General features: G+C 51.5%; 1 protein-coding gene across 1 annotated transcript in view; it reads left to right on the top strand.

Annotated features, from left to right (window-relative positions):
- The first annotated feature begins 2,076 nt into the window (after positions 1 to 2,076).
- The window catches only part of LOC133348946 (cadherin-2-like), a 33,512-nt gene continuing 20,691 nt past the window's right edge, over positions 2,077 to 14,897 (top strand). Inside the window, exons 1-8 of the mRNA XM_061562098.1 lie at positions 2,077 to 2,433; positions 6,185 to 6,242; positions 7,734 to 7,930; positions 10,053 to 10,211; positions 10,777 to 10,921; positions 11,889 to 12,061; positions 13,037 to 13,171; positions 13,960 to 14,145. Coding sequence (XP_061418082.1) covers positions 2,353 to 2,433; positions 6,185 to 6,242; positions 7,734 to 7,930; positions 10,053 to 10,211; positions 10,777 to 10,921; positions 11,889 to 12,061; positions 13,037 to 13,171; positions 13,960 to 14,145 — 1,134 coding nt within the window. The 5' untranslated portion in view covers positions 2,077 to 2,352. The remainder of the gene's footprint in view (positions 2,434 to 6,184; positions 6,243 to 7,733; positions 7,931 to 10,052; positions 10,212 to 10,776; positions 10,922 to 11,888; positions 12,062 to 13,036; positions 13,172 to 13,959; positions 14,146 to 14,897) is intronic.

Genomic DNA, 14,897 nt, shown 5'->3' with positions numbered 1-14,897 from the left:
AATAAAAATCACGACGTTTCGGAGGCAACACAAGCTTCCGTCTTCAGGTGGAACCGTCACAGCCACGACAGCTGTATCAAGTAAATGAGAGATTTCAGGAGCTACCACTGCGTTTATATAATGGTTGGAGAAGGTGGTGGGGCATGGGCCGCATCTTTATTATTAATAAGCTGTCGTGGCTGTGACGGTACCACCTGAAGACGGAAGCTTGTGTTGCCTCCGAAACGTCGTGATTTTTATTTTATTTTACTTTTTAATGTTTTTACCTACGTGACTTTACCGAAAAAACCTAAGGATATGAATCATTGCAGTCACGAAAGCTTCAAATCTAGACGATAATCATTATTCTTTACATCCCTTAGTCAGCCGCTGCTAGACGAAGACCTCCGCATGCCATCGCAGGCACGGGGTGGGGGAGGGGGGGTTTGACCTCTCTCCCGTGGGTCAGTGCAGTTGGTGAAGGGGGTGTGGGGAAAGGGGTTTTGCCTGCCGGGACTTGTTTTTAATATTACCTGGCAGTCCTCGGGTTACGAACCGAATTCGTTCCCGAGACCCGTTCGTAAGTCGAACGGTTCGTAGGTCGGAACACAACCACTGTATTTAAATGGCCATACGATCAGTGCCGTGAAATGTTCAGCGGTTCAGTTTGTAAGTGCGAGTTCGCGTTTTAAGTCGATATTTTTGTTGTCCGGAAGCTGGTTCGTAAGTCGGGCGTTCGTAGGTCGATGACTGCCTGTAATTCGCCACTGATGGTAGCCGTGGCTGGGTATTGCACTCAGGTGGCCCGCGGTCATATGAAACAACCAATTTGCGTTTAATTCATTCGTACGTAGTGCGGCTCATTAATTTAATTTAATTCTAGATTTGAAGCTTTCGTGACTGCAAGGATTCATATTCTTAGGTTCTTTCGGCAACACGGAAGCTTGTGTTGCTTCCGAAACGTCGTGATTTTTATTTTATTTTACTTTTATTAATTTTAATTTTTTACCTACGTGACTTTACCGAAAGAACCTAAGAATATAATTAAATTTAGTTTATCATTTGTATTGGCTGACCTTGCCTCAAACCTTGCCACAGAATCCCGCGAGACACCTCCGACTTCAACACACCCTAGCTCAACTCTCTCTCCTCTACAGCCTCCACAAGTCCCCACATCTCAAAACGTCGGAAGATCCTGCAATGGACTCTCCTACCTCTCCCCTCTCATCTCACTCTACTCCCCTCCACGCACTCTCTAACCTCTCCCCTCTCATCTCACTCCCCTCCACGTACTCTCCTACCTCTCCCTATCATCTCACTCCACTCCTCTTCCACGCGCTCTCCTGCCTCTCCCCTCTCATCCCACTCCACTCACCTCCACGCACTCTCCTACCTCTCCCCTCTCATCTCACTCCACTCCCCTCCACGCACTCTCCTACCTCTCCCCTCTCATCTCACTCCACTCCCCTCTCATCTCACTCCACTCCCCTCCACGCACTCTCCTGCCTCTCCCCTCTCATCTCACTCTACTCCCCTTCACGCGCTCTCCTATCTCTCCCTCTCATCCCAGTCTACTCCCCCTCCACGCACTCTCCTACCTCTCCCCTCTCATCTCACTCTACTCCCCTCCACGCACTCTCCTGCCTCTCCCATCTCATCTCACTCCACTCCCCCTCCACGCACTCTCCTGCCTCTCCCCTCTCATCTCACTCCACTCCCTCCACGCACTCTCCTACTACCACTCCTCTCCACACACTCTCCTACCTCTCCCCTTTCATCTCACTCTACTCCCCTCCACGCACTCTCCTACCTCTCCCCTCTCATCTCACTCCACTCCCCTCCACGCACTCTCCTGCCTCTCCCCTCTCATCTCACTCCACTCCCCTCCACGCACTCTCCTACCTCTCCCAAAACATCCCACTCCACTCCTCTACGCACTCTCCTACCTCCACGCACTCTCTTACCTCTCCTCTATCATCCCACTCTAACCTTCCTCCACACACTCTCCTGCCTCTCCCCTCTCATCCCACTCCACTCCTCTATGCACTCTCCTACCTCCACGCTCTCTCCTGCCCCTCCACCCCGGGCTTGCCACTGACGTGTGCGTGTGTGTGTGTGCGCGTGTGTGTGTGCACGTGTGTGTGTGTGCGTGTGTGTGTGTGCACGTGCGTGTGTGTGGGCGACGCGAGGGATCCGCGCGACCGCCTCTCACCGCACCACCTTCAACCCGCACCTCCACGGCTCCTCTCTCGGACACGCCCCACCCCGGGGACCTTCCTGCCTCTGCCTCGCCGCCCGAGGGATTTCCTCTCGCCTCGCCGAGGTCCCTCGGTCCGACTCCGCCGTGTCCACGACGCCGAGCGGTTCGCGGAGATGTCCCGCGGCGTGTGGAGTGGGCGCGTGTTGCTGCTGCCGCCGCTGCTGCTACCGCTGTGCGCGTTCATTCTGCTCCAGGTGAGTGGCTGGGTGGGTCACGGTGCTTTACCCCACGTCCGCCCGCGTGCTGCGTCTTGCAGAGTGTCTCCCTGCCCCCTGTCCCCCTTGTCCCCAGCGTCTCGTGTCTACAATATTCATAGCCCGTGTCTGCAATGTCCCTGTCACGTGTCTACAATGTCCCTGTCACGTGTCTACAATTGTCCCTGTCACGTGTCTATAATTGTCCCTGTCACGTGTCTACATTGTCCCTGTCACGTGTCTGCAATGTCCCTGTCACGTGTTTATAATTGTCCCTGTCACATGTCTACAATGTCACGTGTCTACAATGTCACTGTCACGTGTCTATAATTGTCCCTGTCACGTGTCTACAATGTCCCTACCACGTGTCTACAATGTCCCTGTCACGTGTCTACAATGTCCCCGTCACGTGTCTACAATGTCCCTGTCACGTGTCTACATTGTCTCTGTCACGTGTCTATAATTGTCCCTGTCTCGTGTCTAATGTCCTTGTCACGTGTCTACATTGTCCCTGTCACGTGTCTACAATGTCCCTGTCACGTGTCTACATTGTCCCTGTCACGTGTCTAATGTCCCTGTCACGTCTCTAATGTCCCTGTCACGTGTCCACATTGTCCCTGTCACGTGTCCACATTGTCCCTGTCACGTGTCTACATTGTCCCTGTCACGTGTCTAATGTCCCTGTCACGTGTCTACAATGTCCCTGTCACGTGTCTATAATTGTCCCTGTCACGTGTCTACATTGTCCCTGTTACGTGTCTACAATGTCCCTGTCACGTGTCTACAATGTCCCTGTCACGTGTCTACAATGTCCCTGTCACGTGTCTGCATTGTCCCTGTCACGTGTCTACATGTCTCCGTCACGTGTCTACAATGTCCCTGGCACGTGTCTATAATGTCCCTGTCACGTGTCTACAATGTCCCTGTCACGTGTCTGCATTGTCCCTGTCACGTGTCTACATTGTCCCTGTCACGTGTCTACATTGTCCCTGTCACGTGTCTACAATGTCACGTGTCTACAATGTCCCTGTCACGTGTCTACAATGTCCCTGTCACGTGTCTAATGTCCCCTGTCACGTGTCTACAATGTCCCTGTCACGTGTCTACAATGTCCCCGTCACGTGTCTACATTGCCCCTGTCACGTGTCTAATGTCCCCTGTCACGTGTCTACAATGTCTCTGTCACGTGTCTACATTGTCCCTGTCACGTGTCTACAATGTCACGTGTCTACAATGTCCCCGTCACGTGTCTACATTGCCCCTGTCACGTGTCTAATGTCCCCTGTCACGTGTCTACAATGTCCCCGTCACGTGTCTACATTGCCCCTGTCACGTGTCTAATGTCCCCTGTCACGTGTCTACAATGTCCCCGTCACGTGTCTACATTGCCCCTGTCACGTGTCTAATGTTCCCTGTCACGTGTCTACAATGTCCCCGTCACGTGTCTACATTGCCCCTGTCACGTGTCTAATGTCCCCTGTCACGTGTCTACAATGTCCCTGTCACGTGTCTACAATGTCCCTGTCACGTGTCTACAATGTCCCTGTCAAGTGTCTACAATGTCCCTGTCACGTGTCTAATGTCCCCGTCACGTGTCTACATTGTCCCTGTCACGTGTCTAATGTCCCCTGTCACGTGTCTACATTGTCCCTGTCACGTGTCTACAATGCCACGTGTCTACAATGTCCCTGTCACGTGTCTAATGTCCCCTCACGTGTCTACATTGTCCCTGTCACGTGTCTACATTGTCCCTGGAGGTAGGAGCAGGTTCCTCAACCTCAGAGGGATGGTTCCCGAGTGGGTGAGCACCACGTGCTACGTAGGCTGCGAGTCTCACGTCTTGCACAACAGAGGACATTGCAGTAAAACAAAGTGTGGTGATCCCCCGCTATATATGCACAGTACATGCAATGTCCCCCCCCCCCCGCCTTCATAACTTCGTGACTGACCAAAATGGTGAAGTATGGTCGAAGAACAACGAGCCGTATGGTGCGGGGAGGCCCTCATAGAAATGTTGTTAATGGTTACCGTGCCACACTAATGGCGCTAATGGTTCACTAGTTGTGTGTGTGTGAGTATGTGTTGGTGTGTTGTGGTTGTGTGTGTGTGTGTGTGAGCATGGGTGTGTTGTGGTTGTCTGTGTGTGAGTATGTGTTGATGTGTTGTGGTTGTCTGTGTGTGAGTACGTGTGTGTTGTGGTTGTTTGTGTGTGTGAGTGTGGGTGTGTTGTGGTTGTCTGTGTGTGAGTATGTGTTGATGTGTTGTGGTTGTCTGTGTGTGAGTATGTGTTGGTGTGTTGTGGATGTCTGTGTGTGTGAGTGTGTGTTGGTGTGTTGTGGTTGTCTGTGCGTGTGTGTTGGTGTGTTGTGGTTGTCTGTGTGTGAGTGTGTGTTGGTCTGTTGTGGTTGTCTGTGTGTGAGTGTGTGTTGGTCTGTTGTGGTTGTCTGTGTGTGAGTGTGGGTGTGTTGTGGTTGTGTGTGTGTGAGTATGTGTTGGTGTGTTGTGGTTGTGTGTGTGTATGTGTTGGTGTGTTGTGGTTGTGTGTGTGTATGTGTTGGTGTGTTGTGGTTGTCTGTGTGAGTATGTGTTGGTGTGTTGTGGTTGTGTGTGTGTATGTGTTGGTGTGTTGTGGTTGTGTGTGAGTATGTGTTGATGTGTTGTGGTTGTGTGTGTGTATGTGTTGGTGTGTTGTGGTTGTGTGTGAGTATGTGTTGGTGTATTGTGGTTGTGTGTGTGTATGTGTTGGTGTGTTGTGGTTGTGTGTGTGTATGTGTTGGTGTGTTGTGGTTGTGTGTGAGTATGTGTTGGTGTGTTGTGGCTGTCTGTGTGAGTATGTGTTGGTGTGTTGTGGTTGTGTGTGTGTATGTGTTGGTGTGTTGTGGCTGTCTGTGTGAGTATGTGTTGGTGTGTTGTGGCTGTCTGTGTGAGTATGTGTTGGTGTGTTGTGGTTGTGTGTGTGTATGTGTTGGTGTGTTGTGGTTGTCTGTGTGAGTATGTGTTGGTGTGTTGTGGTTGTGTGTGTGTGTGAGTGTGTGTTGGTGTGTTGTGGATGTCTGTGTGTGTGTGTTGGTGTGTTGTGGTTGTCTGTGCGTGAGTATGTGTTGGTGTATTGTGGCTGTCTGTGTGTGAGTATGTGTTGGTGTGTTGTGGTTGTCTGTGCGTGAGTGTGTGTTGGTGTGTTGTGGTTGTGTGTGTGTGAGTATGTGTTGATGTGTTGTGGTTGTCTGTGTGAGTATGTTTTGGTGTGTTGTGGTTGTCTGTGCGTGAGTGTGTGTTGGTGTGTTGTGGTTGTGTGTGAGTATGTGTTGGTGTGTTGTGGTTGTCTGTGTGAGTATGTGTTGGTGTGTTGTGGTTGTGTGTGAGTATGTGTTGGTGTGTTGTGGTTGTGTGTGAGTATGTGTTGGTGTGTTGTGCTTGTGTGTGAGTATGTGTTGGTGTGTGTGGGGAGCGGTAGTGCAGTTAGCGCGCTGCGCTATGAACCCGGCGACCCGAGTTCGATTCCCGCTCACAGCCACTAACACCGGTGACGATTATCTGAACCGGTCTCCCCTAGGTCGACTCAGCCTCAAATAAGTACCTGGTGCGGTGTGTAGTAAACATCGCCACTGGGGAGACAGAGGCGGCCGGGCGTGGTTCTGCCCACCCACCCCCACGTGTGCCGTGCCGGCCTTCATAGGCGCTCGCTAACAGCACTTGCCCCAACAGTCTGTTAAGGCTACACGGGGGATCTTTGTCTTTGTTGGTGTGTCAGGTGTGCAGTGGGGTGCATGGAGGTCACCAGGTCACGAGAAGGACGCCACTCAGTGCAGGTGAGTTTGGAGCCACGTGTTTTGTTCAGATGCTTCACACTCTGCTCTACATTAGGCTAATCCAGCCACGGCACTGTAGGGCGACTATGGGCAGGCAACCCAAACTGTGGACCTTTTAGTCGACCCATAGAGATGGATAGAGCCTCGTGGAGTTGTAGAGACGTATATATATAGAGATACATTAAAGTCAAGCCACAGTAGTGTGGTTGTTGCCATGCAACCCAAACCCTGCACCACGTAAGGCAACCGCTGCAGCCTGCGGTCCTTCAACGAATGGGGAGGAGGAATAGCAAAAGTACACGAATGCTCTCGTGAAGCCCTCTCGTGGCAAAGCGTTTGGCTCTCGAAACATGCCGCCATCGTGCGTGAGAATAGAACCGCAGGCAAGATCTCCCGACGGGCATCACCGGTAGGCGGTTTGGATGCGTTTGCAGCGCGTCTTTTGGTTTTAACTCGGTTTCTGCGAAGGTCAGAGGGGTGATCTGAGACGTCGCGAGGTCCAGACGGAAGACCGCAGGAGAGTGAGAAGCTGTAAGCGGCGCCACTCGCGCATTTCGGCCTGATTTACGCGACCTCTGACCCACTCACCCGCAATGCACCGTTGTCAAGGCAGATCTTGGATGCTCGCACGGGGGTTAAGCTCGGATAGCGGCTGTAAGGGGCGTGAGCCGTAGACAAGCAGGGTTCTGTTTGGACTCTGGGGCCACGTGGTTGTCAGCAGAGTTCAGTGCAACAACATTGATTGCTGTACAATACTTTAACTTCTATCCTGTACGTGAGTATGTATGTTGAACTTCTTTCGCACCGTACGTAGCCAACCGCGCTAATCGGAGGTGCTGGGGAAGGACAACATACTAAACACAAAAAACAGTTCTAAAGCAATTCGTTTTCATTGTAGATTTAAGAGTCTACAGCTACCAGTGGCTTCCTATAATCGGAAGGAAGAGTATGACCCCTGTCTTCTTCACAAACCCGGAATGACCAAGCTTGGTTAAGTATGGTCAAATAACCCTGACGACCAGCGTAGTGTAGAGAGGCCCTCATCCTGCAGTGGGTTGAAAAGGAAGAGATCTCTGCACACGTTCGTGCACGCGTACTGCAGCGGAGGTATTTGTAAACTAACAAAAGGCCTATGCTTTATTTGACCAGGTAAGGCCCACTGAGCTATGTAGCGCTTTTTCAAAAGCGATCTGGCTGTCATGAATGATAGCCCAATGAAGTGGCTTATCGCGTGGAATTTGAAAGCAGCCAAACACTCTTTGAACGCATGTTCATAATTGTGGAGGGGAAAAAACCCAGAGAAAAATTCACGCAACCACGGGAAGAGAGGCACGCAAACTTCCAAATATACAGGCGTCAGGGTCGGGATCGAACCCACGATCTCCTGTATATCACGCAAGGTAGTTGACATTTCTCCACCGTGGCGCTCTATTCGTATGTTTGGCACTGCACCTTTCCCTGGAGCTTCCCTCCTGTTCTCTCTTTTGTCAGCAAATGCGACCCACGGCAGCGCTGGAGGACGAGAGCGCGGACAATCTCGACAAACAAAGGCGGCACCCGAGAACGGCTGGCACCAGTGGGCCGTCGAACCGGCAGGTCGACAAAAACGGTCGTGGATCCTTCCGCCCATTAAAGTGAACCACGTGATCGAGAACGACCACGGCCCGTTCCCGAAGGTCTTCATGATGGTGAGAGGTCTCCTTCGCCCAGCCTCGCGCTTCAGCTCGGGTCTCTCATTCGGCGCGGTGGTGTGGCTCATCGAGTGATGTGCAGGTCGTGAGACTTGACCTGGGTCCCACGAGGGTGGAGGGGCCCAGGCTCGAGGCCTACGAAGAGGAAATTGGACAGGGGACGCCATAAAATGTACAGTAGACTCCCGATTATCTGGGATAATGACGGGGAGGGCAGTCGCGGATAATTCAAATTCGTGGATCATCCAAAAATTTAAATTTCCCGCAGACCGATCAGTGCGCGCGCTCAGTGATAACACTTTCCTGCTCCTGCACAGAAGACTCAGCCCACTTGGTGGATAGCAGAACCACGCCAATCAACATCAGTCAAACTCCGCCCACTGTTGTAGAGATATTGCAACTACTGTACTGTAGCACACGTGGATTTCAGATTAACCGGAGCACATATTTGTACGGTTTAAGCTCGTGGCTTGTAATAAACACTTCCAAGAATAACAATCTATAACTGTTTTTAGATGATTAATTTGGGCTTTAGAGAAAATCCACGAGTTATAGATTTTTGTCAAAATCTCAGGTGCGCGGTTAATCCGCGAATCGGATAAATTGCACGTGGATAATTCAGAGTCTACCAATTGAGAGATAGAGTCTGTTTTCCTAGAACACGGTAGTTCCTGAAGAACACCGCGCGATGGAAAATCACGTTATAATGAAAGAATATATATAATAGAGGGTAAAGCTCAGTCCACGATAACGCGTGAGATACGTACGCAGGCTGAGCAGAGACTGAGGCGCGTGGGTAGCATCTAGAAGCAGCATCCAGCAGCATCCCGCCCTGTGTGATGCTACGCCGAAGCAGCCGTGCGACCGCTCATTCCGACTCGCGCGACGTAGTTACGTTCACTCAATCGCGTTATATCCAGTAATTACAACTAGCATCATCAGGCTTACAGCCAGATGTGTGGCTGTCCTCCTGATGATGCTGGTTGTAATAACTGGTGAAACGTCGCACTCGAATTGTAAATGTTGTGGGTTTACTCTCCAACACACCGGTGTGCTGTACTAGTAACGAATTGGCATGTTCTGTTTACGTGATAAAAATCCAACTAATTTGCTGTGTCGGGTGGTCGCAGGTTTAACGACACATTTATATTTAAGCAATCTAACCTAAAAAACTATCTTCTTAGTTCTTTCGGTAAAGTCACGTAGAAGGGAAGTAATAAAATAATAAAAATAAAACATAATAAAATAAAATAATATAATATATATGTTTTATTTTTATTATTTTATTACTTCCCTTCTACGTGACTTTACCGAAAGAACTAAGAAGATGAATCCCTGCAGTCACGAAAGCTTTAAATCGAAATCTAAAAAACTATATTATGTGTCCCCGAATTATATCCAATTTTGCGTTATGAAAACACGCGTTTTAAGAGAACAGACTCTATATTTTATTATATAATTCCTTACACCACGACCTATGCCAACCATGTAATGCCACTGATACGTGGCAGCTCAATTGATGCTCCACGTGATTTATTTCATTGTCACGTGGTCCCTTTAGGTGTTACCAGAGATGCTGACGGCTTCTTTGTCAGGCTTTCCTATCAGCAGTGGATTTGTCGTGGTCGATGACGACGATGATGATGATACTAACATAATGCTCTGCACCTCTTCTTAAGTATGTGTGTATGCACGCGTGCTGAACTTCTTTCGCATCGTACGTAGCCAACAGTGCTAATCGGAGGTGCAGGAGAAGGACAACGAACTATCAGTCTATAGCTGGGCAAGGCTCACTAATGGGCACTTTGAAGGGCACCCTGCTGCTGATTGACCAAAACCTTGAACGATGCTGAACGGCCGGAAAATTACGAAGAGTCTGCCGATAAATTGCACCGTTGTATTTGAAACATTTGTGCACTGCCTTCACGTCTACCCGTGTGTGCGTAGCTCAGTGCTGGGGAGACAAAAGCACCGGGTTATGGTGCTGGCCGCACAGGCCTGTCCCGCGCCGCGCCGTCCTTAACGAGTGCTCGCCAACAGGACCTGTCCCGACAGAATCTCAAATGCTATGCGGGGGTGCCGGGGGATGTTTGTGTGGTTCATGATGGGCGACTGACAGATCAGGTCGGACAAAGAGTCGAGCGTGAATTCGATAGTGTACAGCCTGCGGGGGCCCGGGGCTGACCAACCGCCCGTGGGTGTCTTCAACATCGACCCCATCACCGGCAAGGTCAACGTCATGTTCGTCCTGGACCGGGAGAAGATTTCAAGCTACGCGGTACATCCCCTCCCACCCGCCGCTTACCTTGTACGTGCACGGTTCACTCTTAATTGCCCACGGGCGGATTGTCCGGTCCGCAGAATATCACCGTGCTCGCACCCGCGCCACTGGCTAGACGGATGGCCAATTTGCAAACCGGTGCTTGCGTGCAACCTTGTGCCACGCAGGGACCGCTGCCACTGGGGGATCCCCTTGGATAAACCGCAGAAAGGTGCTGGAATGGTTGATATGAGATGTGATGTTAAGTTTCTGAGGCATTTATAAGCATCCTCTAAATGCGAAGCCTTAAAAATTTAAACAAAAATTTATCCACATGCGCCAGCTGAATTATTTTACGAGGTCACACTCATTACACACAAAGTGCTCGCCACAAAAGAACCACAGTACCTCGCTGATCTCGTCAAGGAGCATAAACCATCACCGCGCGAACTCCGCTCATCCTCGCAGCAGCAGCAGTAGCAGATCTTGGCTAACCATCGAACAAAGGCGGTGGTCACGGCGTCGCGCGGATCTCGTGTCTCGTCCGATCCCGTTGTCTTTTCTTTCTTTTCTGGTGACGCAGCTCAAGGGCTTCGCGAAGGATGAGCGCGGCAATCTGCTGGAGCCCGAGCTGGACCTCGCCATCAGCGTGCTGGACGAGAACGACAACGCACCGGAGTTCACGCAGATGCGATTCATGGGCAACGTGTCGGAGAAGAGCCGTGCAGGTTGGCCCCACGCACCGCGATGCGCACACAGACCAGTCCGCCCGCGTCGTATTTGGGGTTACCACGTGACGTAATTTGTCGTAGTGTTGCGGTCGTTGCGATATCAATTAAGGGCCCCACTGAGCTATGTGGATCTTTTTCAACAGCGACTTGGCTGTCACGAATGATAGCCCAATGAAGTGGCTTGTCGCGTGGAATTTTAACGCAGCCAAATACTCTTTAACCTCTTGTTCCTAAATGTGGAGGGGGGAAAAACCGGAGGACCCGGAGAAAAATCTACGCAACCACGGGATGAGAGGCACGCAAACTCCAAATATACAGCAGCAGGCGTCAGGGTCTGGATCGAACCCACGACCTCCTGTGTACCAGGCGAGGGAGTTAACATCTCGCCATCGTTTATAATTGTATTTCACATTACTATTTTGTGTTTTGCCCCAACAATATTAACTGTTTTACAATGGTTAGAGTGCAACACTGGAGCACTATGATCAATGCTTGAGGTAATTTGGTAATTAGGGCCAGAGCATCAATATGTGTATCAATACCAGTGATGCGCCAAATATAAATCATTAATTATACCGTCAAAACCTTGGAATGCGAGCATAATTCGTTCCGGAAACGTGTTTGTAATCCAAAGCACTCGTACATCAGTTGTGATCACGTGACGCTCGGCAGACAAAGCGTATACACGTACTGCTCGTATTGCAAGACCTCGCTCGTTTATCAAATTAATATTTATTTAAAAATCTTGCTCGTCTTGCAAAACACTCGCAGACCAAGTTACTCGCAATCCGAGGTTTTACTGTATTTGGTAAAGGGAAGGAAGTCAGTTTACAAATTACGATGTGCACGATGCAATCCCGTGTGGATGGTGAGTTGTGCGTGCGCAATTATGCGTGATGATGCTTGATCCCAAGTGTGTGCGGTGATGCGTGGCACGTGATCCACTCGTGATTGCGGGACGCAGGGAGCCCGGTCCTGACGGTGGAGGCCACGGACGCGGACGACCCCCAGACCAACCACGTACAGGTGGTGTTCAGCATCATTTCGCAGCAGCCGCCACTGCCGTCGCAGCGCATGTTCACCATCGACCGCTCCAGCGGCATCATCAGCACGGGAGCGACTCGCTTCGACGCAGAGGTGAGGATCCGTCCGCTGACGTTCGACCCCAGGTCTGACCGCTGGGCTGAACGGACGCAGGGCGGCGGGGTCCCCAATGACCCTCTCAAGGGAACGTTGACTCCTGACGCCTGCTGCTGCCGCTGTATATTTGGAGTTTGCGTGTCTCTCTCTCCCTCCCCGTGGTGGCGTGGATTTTTCTCCGGTTCCTGCGGTTGTTCCCTCCGCATTTATGAACATGCGTTCATAAATGTGGAGGGGGAAAAACCGGAGGACCCAGAGAAAAATTCACGCAACCATGGGAAGAGAGGCACGCAAACTCCAAATATACAGGCATCCGGGTCGGGATCGAACCCACGATCTCCTGTATATCACGCAAGGTAGTTAACATTTCTCCACCGTGGTGCCCTTTTCGTATTTTTGGCTGCTATAAATTTCCACGCAAAAAGCCACTTCGTTTGTGATAGCCAGGTCGCTTCTATGAAATAGCTACGTAGCTCAGAGTGGCCTTACCTGGTGAAGTTAAAAATAGTAATTACGCTTACGCGAAGTGCGTATTCGTGCGACGCAAATCGTCAGTCCACGACCGTCGCACGAGCATTTATAATCGAAGACATTCTTACAGCGCAAGCGCTAGGAGGGAGCTGTCTTTCACAGATGAGATATATCTCCGGCACCTTTTTTACCCTTTCTGGCAATAAAACCAGGTCTTAAGATGCTAAAACACCAAATAAATGGAATCAAGAACTGCGTTAACCACGCGTACGTGTGGTGAACATGCAAACACACGTGCTCTGACGTTATATGCATCGTCTTTGAAACCGTCTTTGGTGTAGGCCAATCAGTTTCAAAGGCAATACAAATATATTGTCTCTGCAACTGTGCAAGGCAAATCCGTTCACGTACTGTACTTCTACGCCGCTGCACGTTCCACGCGCCGTATTTCGCCGCCATTCGCAGCGTTAAGTTGCGCTCCGCTGTTGCGATGGGACGCAGGCTGTGAAGTTCTACACTCTGCTGATCCGTGCCAGTGACTGCAACGGAGCGGATTACGGCCTCTCTTCCACCGGCACGGTCGTCATCCAAGTGCAGGACGTCAACGACAACGCGCCGATGTTCCCCCGGCAGAACGTGAGCGGCCGCCCTCCACGCCCCCCCCCACACCACCCCCCCTCCCGACCGCCCCCAACCCAACGGTGCCGCCGCCAGCGCCGCCCCGCCGCTTGCCGCGGGGCTCTTGAGGCTCTCGGACGTTGCCGGAGAGCAGAGGTCGCAACCGGGTACCCGATACCCATACCGGTCCCACCTGATGACGGAGACTTGTGTTGCCTCCGAAACGTCGTGATCTTTATTTTATTTTTATTAATTTTGATGTTTTACCTACGTGACTTTACCGAAAAAAATAAAAACCTAAGAATATGTACCCGTACCCTACCTGATACCCGGCTACCCGTACCTGGCCGGGTACGGGTACGGGTACCCGTTTGCGACCCTGGTGCGGCTGGGTACGGGTACGGGTAAGGAATCAAAACCCGTTTGCGACCTCTGCCGGAGAGCGCCGCCGTGGGGCGCCGCGTATCGGGCGGTCGTGTCCGGCGGTCCTATTGGCTGAAGCGATCGGCCGACGGTTCGGGAAGATCATGAGATGTCAACCCTTTCCCCGTTCCCGATGGAGTGCGTGCGTGCGTCGGTCATCGTTATTTTTGTTTCGATTCCGTACCGATGACGTGCGTGTACACCCCATGAAAGCGAAACGGGACGAAAAACTAAAAACGCGATAACTTTATTGGCACTGAGGCTCCCGCAAGGCCACGCGGCGCAGTTTTTGCGCCAGCCGCAACCCTCTGCGGCGAGTGCAACGTCTTTTAACGACAATGGTCGAGTTACGCCTCTCTGAATGAAATTGACGCCGCCCGCAGCTCATTTGCACGGTGCTGGAGAACATGGTGGGCGAGTCGGTGCTGGTGCTGAAGACGGAGGACGGCGACACGCCGCACACGCCGGCGTGGCGCGCCCGCTACCGCATCGTTTCCGGGCAGCACAGCGAGAGCTTCGACATCGCGACCAACTACGTCACCAACGAGGGCATCCTCACCGTCAGCAAGGTGCCGCAAGCAGCAGCCCCACCACGGAAGGGGTGGGGGGGGGGGGGGATGACGACACGCCACGGCGTTGTGCAACGTTAGGGAGCCGCTGCAGCTGTGCACTTTAATTAAATGTCTTCATTTTCGCCCGCGCTGTCTTCATTTTCGCACGAGGTCGCGGTCGTCGCACGCAAAGTGCTCGCCACGAATGAGCCGCCAATAGCTTGTTGATCTCATCGAGGGGCATGAACCGCCGTCGCGCAAACTCCGGTCGTCCTCGTGGCTTTTGGCTCGCCGTCGGACAACGACGGTGGTCACCGCGTCGCACGCTACCGGATGCGCTTTCTGCGGCCGTCCTTACGATATTAGAAAGCCACTGGGAGCCGTGCACTTTTACATCTAAATTGAAAGCTCATTTCTTTAGAACTACTTTTTGTGTTTAGTTTGTTGTCTTTCCCCCGCACCTCCAATTTAGCACGGTTGGCTACGCACGGCGCGGTACATGCAACAGAGGCAAGTGAGAAAGCAAAGCTAATGACACCCAAAACCAAGAGGTATAACGTCAAAATTCAAGGTCATCAGGTAAACTCGTCTTAGACTAACTCTAGGCACCAAATTAAAATTCCTAGAAGAGGAAAGTGATCAAACGGACGTCACCGTTTGAATTAACGCATTACCTAGCATGTGTGTACGTATGTTTGCCCCCGTTGGCAGCATTCAGAGCGCGTGGAGACGTCCCGACCTACAAGCGTCGCAAACACAGCGGTGTGACA

The sequence above is a fragment of the Lethenteron reissneri genome, chromosome 28 (genome assembly GCF_015708825.2).
Source record: "Lethenteron reissneri isolate LAM-NWPU_2019-01 chromosome 28, ASM1570882v1, whole genome shotgun sequence".
Classification (NCBI taxonomy): Eukaryota; Metazoa; Chordata; class Hyperoartia; order Petromyzontiformes; family Petromyzontidae; genus Lethenteron; species Lethenteron reissneri.
Note: the sequence above shows the minus strand (reverse complement) of the source record. Positions and strands in the feature narration are given on the sequence as shown.